The sequence below is a fragment of the Monomorium pharaonis genome, chromosome 7, assembly GCF_013373865.1.
Source record: "Monomorium pharaonis isolate MP-MQ-018 chromosome 7, ASM1337386v2, whole genome shotgun sequence".
In the NCBI taxonomy this organism is placed as follows: domain Eukaryota; kingdom Metazoa; phylum Arthropoda; class Insecta; order Hymenoptera; family Formicidae; genus Monomorium; species Monomorium pharaonis.
In genome coordinates, this window is record NC_050473.1 from 1,387,520 (window position 1) to 1,401,773 (window position 14,254).

The 14,254-nt window shown below is 35.6% G+C and overlaps 1 protein-coding gene across 4 annotated transcripts in view; it reads left to right on the forward strand.

Annotated features, from left to right (window-relative positions):
* Positions 1 to 14,254, forward strand: part of LOC105839983 (zwei Ig domain protein zig-8) — a 330,645-nt gene that overhangs the window by 188,350 nt on the left and 128,041 nt on the right. For 2 of the 4 annotated variants that reach the window (XM_028191742.2, XM_012686667.3), the window contains exon 3: positions 11,718 to 11,905. In XM_028191742.2, the coding sequence (XP_028047543.1) occupies positions 11,718 to 11,905 (188 nt within the window). Of the gene's footprint in view, positions 1 to 8,134; positions 9,825 to 11,717; positions 11,906 to 14,254 lie in introns of those variants that run through there. The other 2 variants (XM_012686665.3, XM_012686666.3) reach the window with 2 other exon arrangements.

Here is a 14,254-nt window from a genome sequence, read left to right on the forward strand (position 1 = left end):
GGCTACACATCAAGTGCTAATCGAATATCGACAGATCTATTTATTTTAACGCAATTCTCATATAGTTCGGGACGCGTACAATATGTTTCTATAAAGTTTAGGTGATATAATTAATTAGAACATTTTTTAAACAATTATTTTGCCCGAAAAACTTAAATTTCTAAGGCTACACGTCAAGTGCTAATCGAATATCGACAGATCTATTTATTTGAACGTAATTCTCATATAGTTCGGGACGCGTACAATATGTTTCTATAAAGTTTAGGTGATATAATTAATTAGAACATTTTTTAAACAATTATTTTGCCCGAAAACTTTGAATTTCTAAGGCTACACATCAAGTGCTAATCGAATATCGATAGATTTATTTATTGTAACGTAATTCTCATATAGTTCGGGACGCGTACAATATGTTTCTATAAAGTTCAGGTGATATTATTAACTAAAACATTTTTTAAACAATTATTTTGCCCGAAAAACTTGAATTTCTAAGACTACACGTCAAGTGCTAATCGAATATCGACAGATCTATTTATTTGAACGTAATTCTCATATAGTTCGGGACGCGTACAATATGTTTCTATAAAGTTTAGGTGATATAATTAATTAGAACATTTTTTAAACAATTATTTTTCCCGAAAAACTTGAATTTCTAAGGCTACACGTCAAGTGCTAATCGAATATCGACAAATCTATTTGTTTTAACGTAATTCTCATATAGTTCGGGACGCGTACAATATATTTCTATAGAGTTCAGGTGATATAATTAATTAAAACATTTTTTAAACAATTATTTTGCCCGAAAAACTTGAATTTCTAAGGCTACACGTCAAGTGCTAATCGAATATCGACAGATTTATTTATTGTAACGTAATTCTCATATAGTTCGGGACGCGTACAATATGTTTCTATAAAGTTCAGGTGATATAATTAACTAAAACATTTTTTAAACAATTATTTTGCCCGAAAAACTTGAATTTCTAAGGCTACACGTCAAGTGCTAATCGAATATCGACAGATCCATTTATTTTAACGTAATTCTCATATAGTTCGGGACGCGTACAATATGTTTCTATAAAGTTTAGGTGATATAATTAATTAAAACATTTTTTAAACAATTATTTTGCCCGAAAAACTTAAATTTTTAAGGCTACACGTCAAGTGCTAATCGAATATCGACAGATCTATTTATTTTAACGCAATTCTCATATAGTTCGGGACGCGTACAATATGTTTCTATAAAGTTTAGGTGATATAATTAATTAGAACATTTTTTAAACAATTATTTTGCCCGAAAAACTTGAATTTCTAAGGCTACACATCAAGTGCTAATCGAATATCGACAGATCTATTTATTTTAACGCAATTCTCATATAGTTCGGGACGCGTACAATATGTTTCTATAAAGTTTAGGTGATATAATTAATTAGAACATTTTTTAAACAATTATTTTTCCCGAAAAACTTGAATTTCTAAGGCTACACGTCAAGTGCTAATCGAATATCGACAAATCTATTTGTTTTAACGTAATTCTCATATAGTTCGGGACGCGTACAATATATTTCTATAGAGTTCAGGTGATATAATTAATTAAAACATTTTTTAAACAATTATTTTGCCCGAAAAACTTGAATTTCTAGGGCATCACGTCAAGTGCTAATCGAATATCGACAGATCCATTTATTTTAACGTAATTCTCATATAGTTCGGGACGCGTACAATATGTTTCTATAAAGTTTATGTGATATAATTAATTAAAACATTTTTTAAACAATTATTTTGCCCGAAAAACTTAAATTTCTAAGGCTACACGTCAAGTGCTAATCGAATATCGACAGATCTATTTATTTGAACGTAATTCTCATATAGTTCGGGACGCGTACAATATGTTTCTATAAAGTTTAGGTGATATAATTAATTAGAACATTTTTTAAACAATTATTTTGCCCGAAAACTTTGAATTTCTAAGGCTACACATCAAGTGCTAATCGAATATCGATAGATTTATTTATTGTAACGTAATTCTCATATAGTTCGGGACGCGTACAATATGTTTCTATAAAGTTCAGGTGATATTATTAACTAAAACATTTTTTAAACAATTATTTTGCCCGAAAAACTTGAATTTCTAAGACTACACGTCAAGTGCTAATCGAATATCGACAGATCTATTTATTTGAACGTAATTCTCATATAGTTCGGGACGCGTACAATATGTTTCTATAAAGTTTAGGTGATATAATTAATTAGAACATTTTTTAAACAATTATTTTTCCCGAAAAACTTGAATTTCTAAGGCTACACGTCAAGTGCTAATCGAATATCGACAAATCTATTTGTTTTAACGTAATTCTCATATAGTTCGGGACGCGTACAATATATTTCTATAGAGTTCAGGTGATATAATTAATTAAAACATTTTTTAAACAATTATTTTGCCCGAAAAACTTGAATTTCTAAGGCTACACGTCAAGTGCTAATCGAATATCGACAGATTTATTTATTGTAACGTAATTCTCATATAGTTCGGGACGCGTACAATATGTTTCTATAAAGTTCAGGTGATATAATTAACTAAAACATTTTTTAAACAATTATTTTGCCCGAAAAACTTGAATTTCTAAGGCTACACGTCAAGTGCTAATCGAATATCGACAGATCCATTTATTTTAACGTAATTCTCATATAGTTCGGGACGCGTACAATATGTTTCTATAAAGTTTAGGTGATATAATTAATTAAAACATTTTTTAAACAATTATTTTGCCCGAAAAACTTAAATTTCTAAGGCTACACGTCAAGTGCTAATCGAATATCGACAGATCTATTTATTTGAACGTAATTCTCATATAGTTCGGGACGCGTACAATATGTTTCTATAAAGTTTAGGTGATATAATTAATTAAAACATTTTTTAAACAATTATTTTGCCCGAAAAACTTGAATTTCTAAGGCTACACGTCAAGTGCTAATCGAATATCAACAGATTTATTTATTGTAACGTAATTCTCATATAGTTCGGGACGCGTACAATATGTTTCTATAAAGTTCAGGTGATATAATTAACTAAAACATTTTTTAAACAATTATTTTGCCCGAAAAACTTAAATTTCTAAGGCTACACGTCAAGTGCTAATCGAATATCGACAGATCTATTTATTTGAACGTAATTCTCATATAGTTCGGGACGCGTACAATATGTTTCTATAAAGTTTAGGTGATATAATTAATTAGAACATTTTTTAAACAATTATTTTGCCCGAAAAACTTGAATTTCTAGGGCATCACGTCAAGTGCTAATCGAATATCGACAGATCCATTTATTTTAACGTAATTCTCATATAGTTCGGGACGCGTATAATATGTTTCTATAAAGTTTATGTGATATAATTAATTAGAACATTTTTTAAACAATTATTTTGCCCGAAAAACTTGAATTTCTAAGGCTACACATCAAGTGCTAATCGAATATCGACAGATCTATTTATTTTAACGCAATTCTCATATAGTTCGGGACGCGTACAATATGTTTCTATAAAGTTTAGGTGATATAATTAATTAAAACATTTTTTAAACAATTATTTTGCCCGAAAAACTTAAATTTCTAAGGCTACACGTCAAGTGCTAATCGAATATCGACAGATCTATTTATTTGAACGTAATTCTCATATAGTTCGGGACGCGTACAATATGTTTCTATAAAGTTTAGGTGATATAATTAATTAAAACATTTTTTAAACAATTATTTTGCCCGAAAAACTTGAATTTCTAAGGCTACACGTCAAGTGCTAATCGAATATCAACAGATTTATTTATTGTAACGTAATTCTCATATAGTTCGGGACGCGTACAATATGTTTCTATAAAGTTCAGGTGATATAATTAACTAAAACATTTTTTAAACAATTATTTTGCCCGAAAAACTTAAATTTCTAAGGCTACACGTCAAGTGCTAATCGAATATCGACAGATCTATTTATTTGAACGTAATTCTCATATAGTTCGGGACGCGTACAATATGTTTCTATAAAGTTTAGGTGATATAATTAATTAGAACATTTTTTAAACAATTATTTTGCCCGAAAAACTTGAATTTCTAAGGCTACACGTCAAGTGCTAATCGAATATCGACAGATCTATTTATTTTAACGCAATTCTCATATAGTTCGGGACGCGTACAATATGTTTCTATAAAGTTTAGGTGATATAATTAATTAGAACATTTTTTAAACAATTATTTTGCCCGAAAAACTTGAATTTCTAAGGCTACACATCAAGTGCTAATCGAATATCGACAGATCTATTTATTTTAACGCAATTCTCATATAGTTCGGGACGCGTACAATATGTTTCTATAAAGTTTAGGTGATATAATTAATTAGAACATTTTTTAAACAATTATTTTGCCCGAAAAACTTGAATTTCTAGGGCATCACGTCAAGTGCTAATCGAATATCGACAGATCCATTTATTTTAACGTAATTCTCATATAGTTCGGGACGCGTACAATATGTTTCTATAAAGTTTATGTGATATAATTAATTAAAACATTTTTTAAACAATTATTTTGCCCGAAAAACTTGAATTTCTAAGGCTACACATCAAGTGCTAATCGAATATCGACAGATCTATTTATTTTAACGCAATTCTCATATAGTTCGGGACGCGTACAATATGTTCCTATAAAGTTTAGGTGATATAATTAATTAAAACATTTTTTGAACAATTATTTTACCCGAAAAACTTGAATTTTGAAAGCTGGACGTGAAGTGCTTATTGAATATCGACAGATTTATTTATTTTAATGCAGTTTTCATATAGTTCCGGACGCGTACAATAATTTTTTAAAGAGTTCGCCAGAAAGTGAAAGTTTTGAAAATTGATTGAAAATTGACAGGTAACATTACATATAATATATTATAATTTTTAATTTATTTAAAGGGGATTAAGTATGGAGTGAAAGTATGTAAGAGTGATATTAAGAAACATGAAAATATAATATAATTTCTAATTTGTGTTTAGAGAGAGAGAGAGAGGGGCGGAGGGTGGAGAGTGGGAGAGCGTGAGAGATAAAGACGAGGATTAAATAAGAAAGTAAAATTGAGAGTGTATTGAAGAGTAATATTGAACAATATGAAAATAATATAATTAATATCATTAATAATATAATTAGTAATTTAGAGAGGGGGAGAAGGAGCGTGAGATAGAGAAGGGCATTAAATATGATAAAGTGTGTGAGAGTAATATTACAGAAGAAAAAAAAGTGCAATGTTCAATATAAAAATGCTAAGTGGCGCGCGCGAAGCGCGCGCATTGTTGTGTTCTAGTTGAAGGAAATTTTTTTTATTGCCAATCGTTCAAATTTTTAGAAATCCCTTTTGTAATACAAAACGCAATAAAAATCGTTTCAAATATTATAAATCTATTTTTTATAGCGCGTTGCATTGATTATGTCGATCAGCAAAACTAATGCAGATTGTTATAATTATTTTTAATACAATAAAAGCAGTCGGTTATATAATGAATACATATTTACGAAGAATTGGTATAGCATCTTATTGCGTGTTATTTATTACATCGCTCTTATTTCTTCCCGTGGTTCCCGTGGGAACGTTTCGTTTAATGTAACGACCATTCCCGGCGACATTTATTTTCCATTAAGACGTATCCACTTGCAAACAATATAAAATCGTTTGTTACCGGTATAGAAATCGGCGCGGGCGTGCCGACCGTAACACATTAGCGTATATCGCGGGGCAAATTTTACTCTCTTGGCAATTATTCTGCTCCTGCGACGAATCCTTGGCGAAGGTTACACGTACGTGTTGGACGTGCTACGTGCGATGTCTTGCGATGAATTGGCAAAGCCAAGCTTTAACACGGTCCATAATTTCAAACTCGGCCAATAATGGATAAACTTCGTCGACGTGCGCGCTGTGGACGTAATTCAGACGAAAGGCGCATCGGAATTGCATGGCGGCAGGAATTGCCGATCCGGGGCCAATTTGCTTGGAAGGAGAAAGAAAATTTAGGATATAGATTTGAGGCCTTTGTGCAAATCTTCCCGCCATCTCTATATCGGTATCGAGCAAAGTTTCTCACTTGCGTGTCGTGTTCCACGTTTCGTGCTTGGCTCGTTAAAAAATTAGCGTAATTTGACAATACTACTTGTGCAGACTAATAAATTTTCGAAGCGTAGAATCAGTAATTTGAAACTGGCATGATTTATAACGGCAATGATAATTGAACTCGTGCAATGGTTGGAGCGCACCGAGGCTCAGGCTACACTACGCGCTCGAAACAAAAATCAAAACTATGGGATTGTAGCTGCTGGTTTATCTACCAGGCGTTTAAGCAAAAGTTGTGAATTTAAATTTTAAAACAGAGGAGAGACTCGCGACCTTGCCCGGGTAAGGGAAGGTTTCGGAATAGATTGAATGATAACTCTACGAGACTCTCTCTTTCTCTCTCTCTCTCTCTCCCTTTCTATTTCTTCTCTTCTTGCCTAGCTTTTACTGACGTTGCATCTCGTACTTGATGTCGCGTCTCTTCCAGGGTTGTGTGTCCTTATCCTGTCCGACTTTCCATTGCCACAGATATTTTACGAGGTGGCTTCGACTACGCGGCCCGTAAAATCTCGAAATTTAGGAGAGGATCTAGCTACAAGGACGCGACCCACTGCACCGGGCCATCACGCGTGCCTACATACGTCCTTCGCGAAACACCAACCGAGAGGCGTTGTCGCCGCTTTTGATTCGGGTGCGGGATTACGAAGGAGCGCGATTATCCCGGATAGAATCGAATCGGAACGAGGCGCGTCTCGACCCCGGGCTTCTGGCGTGTAATTCGAAATGAGCCGGGGAATCGCTGATGCGCGCATTCCGCGGCTCGTCAGCCATAACTCGATATTATCCGGAGCCACCAGGATTTAATGGACCATCGAGTGAGATAAACGCGCTACAAAGTGCGATTAAACCTGCCATTGCTATCTGACGGCGCGTTACCGTGTCCGCCGAGCGCGAAGAGGAAGCGCGCGGATTTACGCTCGTTCTCGCGAGTCGACGCGATAAATTCTTATTTTTGTCGACGACGCGATACACACGAGAACCGTAGAGTGGGAACAAAAAGGCAAGGAACAACAGTGAATGATAACGCGATTTCAAATACGCCACATCGAATTGTTATACTTTTCCAATTCTAGTAGGTTTCCTCTTCGTTCTTTTTATTATTTGAGATACCTGTACTCAATATCGCCACGTACCCAATTTGGCTTACCCCATTTTTAAATAGTTATACAACGAATTTCATAGAAAACGCTAATATATCGCTCAGGAAGTCGATATGATGTATTTATGTTAGTTAATTACTCAATATCTCTTTTCTACGGCTTGTAATGACACTTTATTCAAATTGTGTTCTTCCGAATCTAAAATTTCAGAGGTTTTTGCTTTGTATAATTATTATGTAACAATTATAAATATCCACAATTCATATTATTGTAGCTCTTTATTTATGCTTTTCAATACTGTATGTATTTTAGGTTTTTATTAGAACGTCTTGTTTATAATTAAAAAAAGGAAACTTTTTATATTATAAAACCATTATGGTTAGGGACACGACTAGAAACACAATATACATATTTTATTAGTATAAAAAAGTTAAGATTCTATTTCTTTATTTAGTGTTTAACTTTTGATTAGTATTTTTTGTCTTTCTCTAGTTAGTTGAAGCTTTATGACAGGCAAAAGTTAAGATAATGTCCCTTGTAGTAAATAAACACAGTTTTATTATTTAATAAATAAATCCGTATGCGGAATTTTTTCCATTAAGTTAATAAATGCTTAATTAAACATGTTATTTTTTTATTTGGCATTTTTAAAAAAAATATTTACGAAAAAGAGGAAAATAGCTGGGCTACATCGGGTATACATGTAACACGGCTTAAGTGCTATCTTTTTTTAAAATCTTTACTATTATTTATATAAATAATTAAAAATATTTTATATATTTTTTTTAGTTTCAGAAATGTTTCCTATAATCTGACTCTTATTTTTCAATTTCATATTTATCAAAGAATTAGAAAAATCTCCAAAGTTTAGGCCGCATTTGGGGACAGGTACCTTATCAGTTTATTTACTTACTGTACGATACAGATCCTGGTTGGTTTTATATATAACAAAAAATTTATTTTTGTGGGAAATCATCAAACTAATCAATTCAAGTTGCAATTAGAAAAGCGCATTAAATATATAATAAGAAAATTAAGTGGTACCCATACTAGGATAGAGTATATTATCTTTTTAAATTGAGTTTGCATCTCTTTTAAATTAAGTTAAAAGTAAAATGTTGGTCATGGGCGTATGAACGGGCGAAGGAAAGGAAATTGAGGAAATGGAGCAGATCTCGAGGTCTTGGTAAGGTGGTCAATGGCGTTGACTCATAATTAAATTAGCTTGAGCCCATTGTACGAGCATGGCCGACTCTTGTAACCCGTTCGTTCCGAACTTGGCCAATTCCAGCGGCCTTTCGTAAGAGCTTGAATTTCTTGTCGCCAAATAAAACAGACCCGTCGAAATTGCTCGTAGCCTTTCGCTAAATTTAATAAAGAAACTTGTCGCAACTTGCTGCGAGTTAAAGTTTTGTTCGTTACATGTACGCCGCAATCACGATGGAACGTACTTCTTTCATACATGTATATAAAAGTTAACGTCATATACGTGCAATATTATACGTAGCGCGACAAGGGAATGCGGTAAGTTCATTATTATTACAATTTTTAAATAGTTTTGGATCCGCACGAAAAAGTGGCGATTCGAAATTTAACCGTGCGCGGTTATGTATAAAATAAACACGTGACAACTTCAAGCGAAATAACATTTCACCGCACGTGGCGATTAAAAATTATATTTCATCATTCTGTGAGATATATAACGCGAGACTCTGAGAGCCCATTGCTGTTTTATCATTATTATCACAGTTCCAACTGAATACTGGCAAAGAAAACGTTACGTTTAAATTCTCGGGTAACTTTCGTTCGTATTTGATATTTCTGCCATTAACCAGCTTTGACATGTATAATTGATTATCATTCCTGGAAAGTTTTGTGCCCCGTTCGTTATGCGTCGTCTCCGTTCAATGCGACCGTGGATTCTCACGTGAATATTATCTAACGACGGAGACACCGGCTGATTGCGACGGAGAAGCGCGAAGGGACCGAAGCGGGAAGGAAAATGGATTAACGTTGAGTAAGTAACGCCGTGGAGAATTGACGATACGAAAGTCGCGGATAAAGTTCTCCAGGCCCACCCCGAGGGGGATAACCGGCGACGTTCTCGGAAGCGCCTAAAGTGTCGCTGCTAAGAGAAAACGGGCTGGATTATGCGCGTCGGCTGCGCCGCGCGGAGATTCAATATTTGCCGCATCAGCCGCGAGCGCGTCTCCTCGTGTAATCACGACCTAATCAAGAGCGAGGAAATTCGATTATATACTCGCCGAGTCCCTGGCAATAGAGCGTAACTAGCGTATGATAGCGAGGCTCGGGTGGAAACGAGCCAGGCCGAAGCCGGTCGCGACCGTCGCGTCGACGGTATAGCAGTCGGCCTGCCGGGATCATAGCAACGACTGCCAATTATATCCGGTCTCTCTCGATCACGTCGGCTGAGATGAATAAACTGCGTCCGCACAAAAGCGTAATAATTCGTAGCGTTAGCTACTTTTCGAACGCCTCGGTTCGTTTAAAGCTCCCGTTTGAATGAGTTTGACAAATTTGAAGCGGCGATGGGAAACGACCAGGTTCATCCTGGTCGCGCGCATGGGCGGCCAAGGTAATTGCAAATTACGTTTTTAATTCCGACAAATTCTACCTCGTCTATCTCGAACACGTGGGCACGTATTCCACGTTGCGCGAATCATCGCGATTAATTCGTTTCCGCGCGCGGGCACTCGCAAACGTGAAACGGTTCGCAAAACGCGAACAAAAGTTCTTAAACTCGCGACAAATTAGATGATATCGTCTTGAGAAAATTATTTCCTTGTCGTCGATTCAACGCGGAAGTTGCTGAACCGATAAACAATTCCCGTAACTCCCCGGGGTGTCCGCGACGATGATACTTTGCTTCGAGAAGTTTATTGCCAGCTTACTCTCTCAGTTCAAAACACTTAACTTGGTTTATCCGAGGTAAGTATAAATATTTGCGCCATTAATCGATCAATTTTCTCAACGCTCCCTTTTTCGTCTACCTTCCTCAAATTAATATATTTAGCGTGGTGGGGAGGGGGAGTTAGATAAGCGATATGGGGTAATAAAAATAAAAGCTCAACGTAAACTTCCCCCGTTGAACTGTTTCGCATACGTGGCGTAAAATTTTACATATTTCCCTATTCGTAAACTGTAATAAGATAATCATATTTTATATCGGACAGTTCTCCAAAGTTTACTTAGTATTTCCCGAAACGGAGAAAATTACTTATATTGCTGTTCCGCTCAACAACTCATTTATTGTCGGTATTGCGATGCATTCAGCGTAGTTTAATCGAATAAAGCGAGGCAGTTTCTGTCAGAAGAAGTGCATTACGCGATGCACACGCCATTTTCCTTGACCCGTTGCGCGCTATTATTGCGGTGTTACAATGAAAACATTTTTGCAGTACGAATGATGACAAAGAAATTTTCTTATTTTCTATTTCTGAGACAGAGAGAGGTGCAAAGAGACCACCAAAAAAAAACAGGAAAGCGGAATCGTTGACACGAGGACGGGTTGTCTCTAAATGTCAAGTACTAAAAAGCAATGCGATTAATGGTCTTACAATAACACGCGAGCGCACTTGTTTGTACTTCGCTGATTACGATTTCAACGTTTTTTTTTTGCGCGATTTATCGCGTTTTTTTGCGCATCCGAATCCATAAGTGGATCGTTCTCTTTATGCCAGTCGAATTATTTTATTTATCAACGGCAGTGCACATTTAATTGAAATCTTAGAGATTCCCAGCTTTTTTCATTAATTATTTGCATATTATTTCCACACTTTTGTTCTTTAATGAGAACGAGAATCATTACGCATTGCAAATCTCGTTTTCTAACGAGCATAATTAATAGTTTAGCATAATATGGTAACTACTCATGCAAGCAATGGTAATATTGTTATTATTACTCTTATTAGTATTGATATCATAATTATATTGTATGATGTATATAAAGTGTTTTGTTGCATATTACAAATGAATAAACATTATATAGATTTGCTTTCGTTATAACATCTACTATTCATTATTTCATTTTAATTTTCCCATCATTATATGACTCTTTCACAAAGAATTTGTTTTGCATTCACTGACATAGATCAAATATATTTTGCTTTAAATAATAATATACATGGCACAAAATATAAAATTTTGTGACACAAAAATCGACTGTGCATTCTGATTTTCATTCACTATAAGGGTAAATTTTGTTAAACTTTTAACTTTTTCTGTCTTGTCGGAGACTTGCGACGTTGTTTCCTGAATAGTAGTATGCAGCAACTATAGTCAATGTTGTACCTTTACAAGGAGATTCGTTTCTTACGTTTCGCTTCTCGATACCCAGCATGCAAGAATCGCAGGAACAAAGAATACGTATGGTGCTTTAAGATACGTCGTCGCGAACGAATGTCCTCTTCCCTTCAGCATCGAAATTGCCGCATTTACACAGCGTTTCTTTCGGTTTCCCGTGTTTCAGAAGTGCACTGCCACAACGTACCATACGGCGGCAGCGGCAAGAACAGCGACACATACAACCAGAACGCTCTGGAGGAGACCACACGATCGGGGCCGTATTTCGACAAATCGGCCTCGAAGAACGTGACCGCCTTGCTGGGAAAGACCACGTACCTCAACTGCCGTGTCAAAAATTTGGGGAACAAAACGGTAAGTGAGACAAGCGCCTATTTGCGAAGAGTCCGTATATTTTTTGTCGATACCTCTTTTTATTTATTTATATCAAAATTCGTATGGCATTCGTTACTTATGATTTTTTTCATTTTAAAATTAAGATTATTTATAAATTGCTTGTGGAGGCATTATAATAACATTTGCCCGATATTACATTTAAATAAAATATTAACTTTACGTGACTCGTTAATTCAGAGAGAAGAGTTAGGAAACGGTGATGAAGTAGATACTGAATTAAAGGAAGGCAATTTTACTTTTTGCGCGAAACATATAACTTTCTTAACATTTTATAATTTAAAAATCACGATGTTACTGCGCGATAACTAATTTCCTTTCCGGAGGAAAGACAAGTTAAAAAATTTTTATACTGAAAAGAAACATTGAGAAACTCTGGAAAGAGATAAAGAAGTACGAATATTAACAGTAGCTACGGAGATAAAAACCAGCGCTTTTGTCTCTTAAAAAGTCGAAAGTAAAAAAAGCCAATTTGATATTACAAATTAGAGGATTAACTTCGATCAGTTATAAGCGCATAATTTAATTCAGAAATGCGGCGAGACAAACATAAAAGACATACCACCTTTCTTTTTTTCCTCTCGCGATAAAGTCTCGCTAATAAGGGGATAAAGGTAACATGTTCTCGCGCGAGTAGATTAGAGATAACGGATAAAAAGTTGGATTCACGTACATTAATGTAAACACAACGAATTTAACGCTTTCTCCGGCTCAGTCTGAGTGAATGAGGCGAAATATCGAGTGTCAATATTTTATCGACACAATGGAGCGTCACCTGTCGTGGGCAAACTGCGGGGGTTACCGCCGGAAGTGCACTCGGGCATCAGCACGAAACCATGGTCTCTCGACAATGCCATTGAACATGCATGTGTCTTTAGTATATGTATATGTATAACATTTGGTCGTTGCGGCAGCCGTGCAATTAGGCCAGCTACAGACGGAGCTTTGCGCAAGACAAATAGGATTATGGAATATGGCATTATGAGTGGGCGCCGATAAAATTTATAGATTGATCTCGCTTCGCGGTCAGCTCTTTCCCCTGAGGTAGCAAAAAGTGGTAAAAGTAAACCCCTCCCCCCACGTAATTTTCATGTACTGGAAAATTAATGGGGTGAATCCCGTTTATTTTATCATGTATCGCGTTTCGATCGCACATTGCCGTACAGTAGAACTTTCCCTTTAAACATCAGTCATGAGGTATAGTCTCGTTAAGCACTCGGAAATATTTTATGCCGCACGGTATATACATTAAGCAGATACGTCACATATACGTGTTGGGAACGATATGACGGCAGACGAATTCATCGTTATATAAGGATTAGATATAACTCAGGGGTAAGCGAGGGAAAGATTGGCCTAGCCATAACTCACGTAGTCGTCTCTTTTTGCTTGCTCGTGCGTCGTGGGAGCGATTAGATCGCTTGGATTATTCACGATGGTTTCTTACCAATTCATAGTTACCGAGAGACTATATGAAAGAGTTAATATTGTTGAGTTGTGTCATATATATATATATATATATACAATAAAGGGACCGAATTATTTAATCAATTCTACTCCGAATGATCGACGGTGAGATAAATGAAATGAAGCATCACTGAGACAAAGTATACGAAATTATCAATATATATATATATACACACACACACACACACACACACAAAATTTATAATTATAAATTTATAATTCACGTCAAAAATATTTTTTTAAATAGTTACATTATTTAATTTATAAAATTTCTTTTTAGGACGTATTCATTAATAAACTAGAAACAGAATCTAATGTTATTTCAATAAGGATTGAATGTTACAGTAGGAGAAATTATTTAAGAGCTTCGATAAAAATTTCACGACAATCTTTAGGATCCATTAACTAATTTGAGAATGCCTTAAACGGCCAATCGCATTTTCTGTACCTTGCAAAAAGCGAAAGACGCTTAAGAAACGTTGGGACATAATACTTTGTAACAATTGAATTGGTAATGCATGCCGGTTTATACAACGATGCAGCTGCTTAGTTGGTAGCAAGAAAGGGAGGGAACGTACTCGGTATCGGGAATCGACCGACTTTCGAATACGACGTCCGGATTTATCGTTCTTGTGTGAAACTCCAGCGAGGATCATACAGCGCCGGAATCAGATTTATTGGGTGAAGTGTACGTCCGTCTCAACGAAGGGGGGGGGGATGTGCGTCGAGGTGCGGGGGTGGTTCTGGCACGGGCGTGTTCCACGGCCCGTGCTTTACTTAATCTATGAATCGCCAAGCACCGCGCGGAGTTCGACGTTCAAAAAGAGGCGCAGATTCATTCAT